The 8,418-nt window shown below is 42.4% G+C and overlaps 1 protein-coding gene across 1 annotated transcript; it reads left to right on the top strand.

Moving 5' to 3' along the window:
• Positions 1–668: 668 nt before the first annotated feature.
• Positions 669–8,300, top strand: LOC308121389 (LIM domain kinase 1-like). Its single transcript, XM_080482598.1, has 15 exons — positions 669–952; positions 3,105–3,243; positions 4,152–4,261; positions 4,373–4,546; positions 4,667–4,772; positions 4,849–5,120; positions 5,196–5,385; positions 5,475–5,561; positions 5,690–5,821; positions 5,909–5,968; positions 6,051–6,116; positions 6,241–6,427; positions 6,531–6,586; positions 6,676–6,833; positions 7,200–8,300. Exons 1-15 carry the CDS (start codon positions 909–911, stop codon positions 7,717–7,719), a joined length of 2,301 nt encoding a protein of 766 aa, XP_080338724.1. The 5' UTR covers positions 669–908; the 3' UTR covers positions 7,720–8,300.
• Positions 8,301–8,418: the final 118 nt, after the last annotated feature.

Below are 8,418 nucleotides of genomic sequence, written 5' to 3'. Positions count from 1 at the left end.
CAGAGCAGGGTTGCAATTTAAAAAAAAATGCATCGGCTGACATAGAGCACCGCTGATATGGTTTACAGTCTGAAGATATAAATGTAGAGGCTGGGCTAATTGTAGAAAATGCACTGCCAAACACGCTGTATTAGGAATCTGCAGTGCTGTCAGGTGACTGGTCATAACTCTGGTGTCGGAGTCACACCCACACAGATACATTGAGGGTCTAAACTCCAGAATCAATGGTTTTGTTCTTCCACGTCTGAGCTGTTCCCTATTTCTGTCCCGTAACTGAGCTCTGCTTCTTTGTTCGTTATGTGTAATGAATAGACTGCTTCACTGTTGGATCCGGACAGTGCGGTAATTGGGGCATTCATAAAGAGATTATGACTGCACTGATGGGAACAAGTTTTCTTCTTTTTTTTTTTTCTTTCTTTCTTTCTTTTAGATACACAAACCCATTCGCAACTGCATGGCCTCTGGAAAAAAATATGTATCAACACTCATCCAGGCTCACGTTCATTAGCCTTCACTTGGTAAACCGTGCAGGAGTGTAACTATATCTCGCAGAGATCCACATAGTGGAAGAAACGAGAGGTGGAGGGTGGAGCAGAACATCTATACTGGGATAGGCCTGTTTCTCAGCAGCCAGCAGGGGGAAACCAGGAGGCTGGTGTCAGTGGGTCAGACTTTTTTCTCACACAGCTTTTCTGCATGTTAGATGAGGAACTCGTATGTACAGGAAGCCTTTGAACGCATGGAGAGAGAGAGTAAAAAAAAAAAGAAAAACACAAGACAACGCCTGCTGTGGGGCAGAGCCCAGCACACTTACAATCTGCTTGTGAACACATGCAGCTCCCAAGCCTCATTACCGAAACTGGGTGGATTGTGTGTGTGATCGTCTGTCGCTCAGCGGACAAGGCAGAATGTCACGGCGGGATCAGCGGTTCCGGAGAGGAATGAAAGGACGGTAAGACACTTTACTTGTCAAATAATTAGATATGTATGTCCAACTGTGGGAACGAGAAACGAGAGCAGTTAAAGTATGACAGAGGGAGTGAAAGCAAAAGAAAACACAGCACAGGCTAAACATCAGCATATTTGTACTTCCTCAATTACAATGAAAAACAGATGCACAACACTGCTTTCACCTTCAAATCAACAAGAAACATAGACCTGCAGCACAACACATTTCATTTAAGCACTTCAACAATTGTTTATCCTCTGACACTCATCTACAAAATAGATTACATTAAAAAACACATACGTGAGAAGAAACCAATTGAAAACAAGTGCGTCCTTAAAAAAGTGGTTTTTTTTAAAAGGGAAGTGTCATAGGGCGACAAAGACAGAACAGAGAGCAAACCGCGGCACACGATTACGTCATTAGATTCTTAACATTTGACCTCGGCTACGCTCCAGACATCATAAAGTGTTTGTAGGATGCACACCAGGTGATGTTGTGTCCTCAGCTCTTAATGCAACTCAAAAAAAGAAAAGTTGTGAAAGAGTCAAGACTGCACATGCCCACTGAGGAGACGGATGGCAGAAGGAAGGTGAAGTGGAGTAGCTTTAAAATCTGTTGTGATACTTGTCAGGGCTGATCCCAGATTGAAAGATAGATATAGGAAGTATAGATTCTTTTCAAACACATGTCGGGGCTGATCCAGGGATTTTCTCATGAGCAGCTGTTTAAGAGGAATCGCAGATGTGAAGCTGGAAGCTTCCACATCCGTCCCTCGCAGCACAATAGCAAAGACATGAGGTTAAAAATTAACATACAGCTGTCTAATGGTCTTCATTACTTAATTAGTTCCTCTGCAGAAAATGAGCATCAGGCCTCTACAGACCTTGAGAAGTAGTGGAGTGAGACAGGTTAGCTTTACCCAACTGATGATGTTTTGTTGCAATAGTAATCCTGCTTTGCTTTTACTGCTCTCACTTTATCAGGGACATCAGGGACAGCAAAGGCAGACTCAATTTCTTTCCTAACTACTTTAATCTAAATTTATGCTAACCTTTTTCTCCCCTATAGCAGGAACAGTGTGGCATTTACAGTTAAGGATTGGCGAGAGGAAACATGGGCAAGTATTCAGCTCAGGAAGTCACCTCCCACTGCAGCCGGCAGGCTGAACAGATAAGGAAGCAGGATTATTTCATTGTACATAAAGCAGGTATTATTCTGTTTGAGCAAGATTCACTGGAAAGTTTCAGTTTGCAGATTTTAAAGGGCTGCAATCCAAACTAAATGCACAACCCATATATGAAAGATATTGGCAAAATAGACACATTCTATACAGTTTCTATATATCCTTTCTGAAAATGGTTACTGATCTGAAGTTTTCCAATATGAAACTTGGGAGCTTCAAAAAACACAATATACACAACAGGAAAATGCAAAATTGAAGTCTATGATGATATGAAACTAATAAAACACACAAATATGGACAAGATCTATTTCTTTCTTGTATGGGCATCTAAAGAAGAAGAGATGTTCCAGCAGTGATAGTAAGGTTTGCACAATTTGTACTGTTCTTGAGAAATCCAGAGTGGGTGTGTCCACAGGGATCCAACATTAAATTGCACTGCTTTCGTTGAAGACATGTGACTGACCAGTGACCCCGTATTAGTAGTCTTTTTGTCATCAGCGGTTGATATTTTGGCTTCCGGCTGAATGCGGTCTCTGTCACAGTGACACCAGTTATTTGACTTCTTCAATGCATCATTTCACTACCCCGCTGGAGAGCAGAAAACTGTATTTCGTCTGGGTGTGTGTTGGAGAAACCACAGCTGTTAATCGCCACATCTGCTGAAAGCAACTCAATGGCAGCCATCACAAAAGAGGACAGGACCTCGGTATCAGTGAAATAGTACACCCAGGGTTAAAAAAAATAGACTAAACTGGAGACAATGATTTGTGGTCCTGCTGACCTGGGTTTGTGATGCTGACTGTGACGCTGTAAAGGGTCGACTTTCTTGGGCAGTCTCAAGTGTTCGAGCTCACGTTACTTTGGTGTCCATTGTCTTACATCCACTCTAAATCTGCATTTCTCCTGTTTCCTCTCTCTGTTTTACTATCACATACAACCCTCCCCCTCCCTCTGCTTTCCTCTCTTCTGCAGGTGTTGTGAATGCGGCTGTATCCTGTCTCATTGGTACTATGAACGAGAGGGACAGCTCTACTGTAAGAAGCACTATTGGTCCCGGTATGGAGAGCACTGCCACGGCTGCAGGGAGGCCATTGCAACAGGACTCATCATGGTGACGAAATATGAAGAAAAATAAACTTAGCTTTTTCCTTGCTGTCTTTTTAGCTTAAAGCAAAGGTTTGCATTGTTCATGCATTGAAATTTTAAAGTGAGAAACCGCACATGCCACATCGACTTCTCTATTTAGAAAAATCTTTGAGGTTTCCGCTTCAAGAAATAAAAAAAATTTAAATATATATATATATATATTGTAGTAAATATGCTCTGTTTAAATTTCAAAACCAGTATTGGTACTTTGTGAAAGAGTTTATTCAGCCGTCCTCTATCAGTATTTATAAGTGACTTTTATATGTACTCTGGCCACCTCTACGTCACGCTGCCAGTAGAGCAAAACTGCTCCCTTTCCTACATACAAGGAAATCCTCATTTCCTGACCAGTTTCCCTCCTCTGTCTTTATTTTATGAAGCTAACTGACATTTCAGTATAAATATATAATATAATTGAAGAGGAATTTTGACACATCAGTAGTTTTCACAGTTTTCTCTTCTGCCACAAAATACCTAATTGATAGATGGCGAGTGCATTTTAAAAGAGCTGCCTTGATCATTTAGACCCATCCACTGTCCCAGATGGCAAGTAGTCAGTAAATATTTATCATATAATATTTACAGATATAAAAAGTGGCCATAGTTAAAAGAAGCAACAAGGAATACCAATTTTTTTCAGCAGTATACTGTCGCTGTTCAAAGCCTCCCCGCCCTTCAGTCTTGTCCTGATATGAAAATAAATACTTTTCTTCCTTTCTACTCTCAAACTAGAGGATATCCTCTGAAAACATCCTTTGCGATGAACTGAAAATACACCTTTAATTCAGAGCTGCTCAAGCTGACGTGACCCAACGTCCTCTTGTCGAAAACGTCTGCATTGTGTTTGACCACACTTCCTCCCTGCCCGAACAGGTTGCTGGGGAGCAAAAGTACCACCCCGAGTGTTTCAGCTGCATGAACTGTGAAATGGTCATTGGATATGGAGATACATACACACTGATTGAACGCTCCAAACTCTACTGGTGAGTGAGAAGTTTTGCACATTAGAAGCTTTGTGGTTGACAGTGTGATAAAAAGGAGGAGTCTCTCTCTCAGTTGACATATTGCACCTTTTCTGCTTCTTGTCTTTGCAGCGGCCACTGCTTCTCCCAGGATACTGCATCAGCAGTGAGGCCGACCTCTCCTCTCACCAAGAGCCCCCATATGGTGGCGCTGGTGTCCTTCCCCCCGCTGCCAGTTGGCCGACAAGGTCTGACTTTGACCACTGACCTTAGCAAAGACAAAAGCCCCATTGTCACAGTGACAGAGTGAGTCTCTGAACTTAAAGCATGAACAAGAGTGAGGATTTCACTGGGGCATCACCCCTGAACTATTCCTGTCATGTCTTGTTCCATCTTTCAAAAGCTCATTCAATCACTCTGTCTCAGGTTAGACTCAGCTGTCCTCAGCCCTGACTTGCTGTCTTCTGTCCACGCTGGAGACAGAGTGCTGGAGGTCAATGGGATCCCAATCCGAAATATCTCTTCAGAAGAGGTGAACCTCAAATCTTCCAGACATTCGTTAGCTAAAGACAGAGAGTCCAAATTTAACACAATATTGATTTTTCTAGGTGACTCGTATGATCAAGGACACAAGTGGACCCCTGCAGCTGACCATCGAACACAACCCCAAATCTCCTCAGGACCACCTTCCCTCTGAAGGTTCCCCAGATAATATAAGCTGTCCAGAATCATGCAGTCATGACAAACTTTCCTCAACCCATAAACTCCCCAGCCTGGAGGAAGAGCCAAGTTCTCGGGAGGAGACGGACGAGCAAAACAGGATGAGCCTTTCACCACCTCAACATCAAGCAACCACGGGAATGCGATCGAGAAACATTTTGTAAGTGCTGCGAGCTTTTGTTCAGTCACTACTGCCCTGTCTGTCTTTCTGATAAGTTTTGCTTTTTGTTCTCAGGCGTAGCTGTAGCATAGACAAATGTCCTGCGTCCCCTGGAGCGCTGTCGCTCTTATCGCAAAGACGAGACATGGTCCGATCGGAGTCTCTACGTGTTGAGCCCGGAGATCGAACCCATCGCATCTTCAGGCCTTCAGACCTTATCCATGGAGAGGTGCTTGGCAAAGGCTGCTTTGGACAGGCGGTCAAGGTGCAGCAGTTTGCCATCACTTTGCTATTCATTCTGATTGACTCCTGTACTGTTGAAGACTGATTTTAATCACTACGGTTACATTTAAGGTAACCCATCAGGAGACAGGGGAGGTGATGGTGATGAAGGAGTTGATACGTTTTGATGAAGAGACACAGAAGACATTTTTAAAGGAGGTAAGCTAAAGCTTTAATTAAAGAAAGAAAGGCAGAAAAGAACATTTAAATCAATTCAGCATCAGAGGGTCACAAAATGTTTCAGAGACACTACAAAAACAAGTGTTTTCAAATTTTACATTGCACAGGTGAAAGTGATGCGCTGTCTGGACCATCCCAACGTTCTCAAGTTCATTGGATTGTTTTATAAAGACAAGAGGATACATTTTGTCTCTGAATACATCCAGGGAGGAACTTTGCGAGAGACTATCATAAAAATGGTGAGTTAAATCATTATAAAGCATTAGTGTTTTACAAATACTCAGAATACACAAACAGTATTTTATGTCACAATCTTGTTGCTATAGGATGAGGATTTTCCCTGGAATATAAGAGTTGGCTACGCCAAAGACATTGCAGCAGGAATGGTGAGTACTTGTGATTATCACTGCAAATTTCTTGTGAGATCTTAAAACTTTGCCTTATGCATGCAACAACTCTTCTTCCAAGGCATATCTGCACTCTATGAATGTTATCCATCGAGATTTGAACTCACACAACTGCCTGGTCAAAGAGGTAAGTAAGAGATTTGATCATTTCAATGAATTCTTATTTTAACTCAAACTCTGATATAAAATAACTTAATACTGTTCACAGCACCTTTGTTAACATGGCTTTGTCTGTCTCTGTCTTTGTCAAGAACCAATCAGTGGTGGTGGCAGATTTTGGCCTGGCCAGGCTGGTGATGGAGAAGAAGGACCAGAACAAAACAACTTCACTAGAACGGCCTGCGAAGGGGACGCTGTCAGAGCTCCGCAAGCTCGACCGGAGGAAGCGATATACCGTGGTGGGAAACCCCTACTGGATGGCCCCAGAGATGATTCATGGTAAGGGCACAACATGGAGGCAATCGTATTACATTTGCCAGCTTTCGATTAACAATCAACATATTGGCTGCATCACATTCAATATTTTTTCTGCTTCTCCCAGCGAAAAGCTATGATGAACGGGTGGATATCTTTTCCTTTGGCATCATGATCTGTGAGGTAAGAACGTGCAGAAACTTGTATTGACGAGAGCTTGACTTCAAAGAATGCAAAGGTTAAGGCGTCGTCATTCTCTGTTTTCTGTATAGATAATTGGGAGAGTGAGTGCCGACCCGGACTACCTTCCTCGGAGTAATGACTTTGGGCTAAACATAGCTGGTTTCCTGCAGCAGTACCACCCTCTGCACTGCCCCTCCGCCTTCATGCCCTTGGCTGGACTCTGCTGTGACCTGGACGCTGATAAACGGTAAATTTATGTCAGCAGGAGCAATATTTTCAAACGGCTTCTTATAAAAAAATAAAACAAAAATAACAGTAAGTTTATTGTTTTGCAATGATGCTCATCAGATTATAGTTTCATAAAACGGAGCAATCAAATGTCATGTCAAGTATTTGGCATCCCACTGGTGTAAAGTACACACTGAGTCCATTAACATCAGTGATCTGGATGACAATGTTGTGACAATGTTATCATTTACTGTTACATACCAAGCTTAATATCATTAATTATTCATTCAAAACTCAGAGGCTCTATATAGGATGTTTTAAACCAACTAAACTTCAGAATCCAGCAAGCGCCAACATCTCATGACTGGAACTCTTTGCCTTTCAGTCCGTCATTCTCCAAGCTTGAGGAGTGGCTGGAGAACCTCCTGATGCACCTGGACATTGGCTTGCCTCTGCTCTCTGAGTTGGAGCAGCTCTGCAGAGCCTTCTGGCAAAACAACAATCACCAAAGTCCCATTCGCAGCAAGGATGAGACTCCCATTTCACGTGACAGACAGAGCCCCAAACAGTGTTCAGACAGTACAACCAACCACACACAATGTGATCAACTTACTGAGAGCACACCAGCAAAGCATTCGAATGGGGAGCAGCACATGCAGGACAACTGTGAAGAGGAGACTGGCTCACAAAGCCAGTCGTGTTGCAGGGCTACATGCACAACAGACATGTGCGAGAAAGGATCTGAAACCTACGAACACAACAGCCCCACCAGACCACTGAAGGTGAAAGAAGAGTCCTCGCCAACACTGAGGGTCAAGAGCTTATTATTAGGCCGGTCAAACAAGCCCAGAAACATATGCAGAGCAACGTGGAATGGATCTTCAGAGGACGCCTCAATTCTCTGACTTCTTACCATGATGACCACAAAGCTGAGATTTGCGGGATAAAGACATTTTAAGAAGCCATCTGTGCCTTTTCGAACTGGGAGACACAAAACAAGTCGCAAATCTGTTTGTGGAGGACTCACCTTCAAAAAAAAAATGTCAGTCAAACTTTAATTTGCTAATTCTGTATATTTGGAATAAAACTGAACCATTGTCAAGGCAGAATATTTGCTTAAACTGGATCATATCAATTTTATCTTTTATGTGTACCTAATGAAGGTGCCACAGTGTGTTTAAGACATGCAAAACAGTCAATTCTGCAAAACTTGCAAATTGCATGTGAGTTTTACGTCCATCAGTATTCATTTTTAACAGATACAAGTCAGGCATGTCTGATTTGCTTGGCAACTTGGGCCCTAGTTACAACTTTGTCCAGAAGCTGTGAAACACATGTCACTTTATACTTTAAGCTACAGTATATTGCATTATTTATCAGGCTGCCTTATGTATTTTTCTTTTGTCGAATTTCAAACCGTGTCAAATACACTGAGCCCCAATAATACTGCTACCTAATTGTAGGTAATAAAAAAAAAATGAATTTGAGTATGCTTCAATCATTCTTTATAGAAAAACCTACACACATGGGGGGGACAAGCAAAGACTCAGGAGGTGTTTCAACCCATAACATTAAGGTTGTGAGGCTACAGCGCTAACCACTGC

The sequence above is a fragment of the Lipophrys pholis genome, assembly GCF_963383615.2.
Source record: "Lipophrys pholis genome assembly, chromosome: 16".
NCBI lineage: Eukaryota > Metazoa > Chordata > Actinopteri > Blenniiformes > Blenniidae > Lipophrys > Lipophrys pholis.
This window is presented reverse-complemented; position numbering and strand designations above follow the sequence as displayed.

Bases quoted from the DNA above. Each gene is read 5' to 3' on its own strand.
- LOC308121389 (XM_080482598.1), top strand. From the start codon at position 909: ATGTCACGGCGGGATCAGCGGTTCCGGAGAGGAATGAAAGGACG. The intron at 4,773-4,848 runs GTGAACCTCAAA...TGATTTTTCTAG, and splicing joins GAAATATCTCTTCAGAAGAG to GTGACTCGTATGATCAAGGA. The intron at 5,822-5,908 runs GTGAGTTAAATC...TTGTTGCTATAG, and splicing joins GAGAGACTATCATAAAAATG to GATGAGGATTTTCCCTGGAA.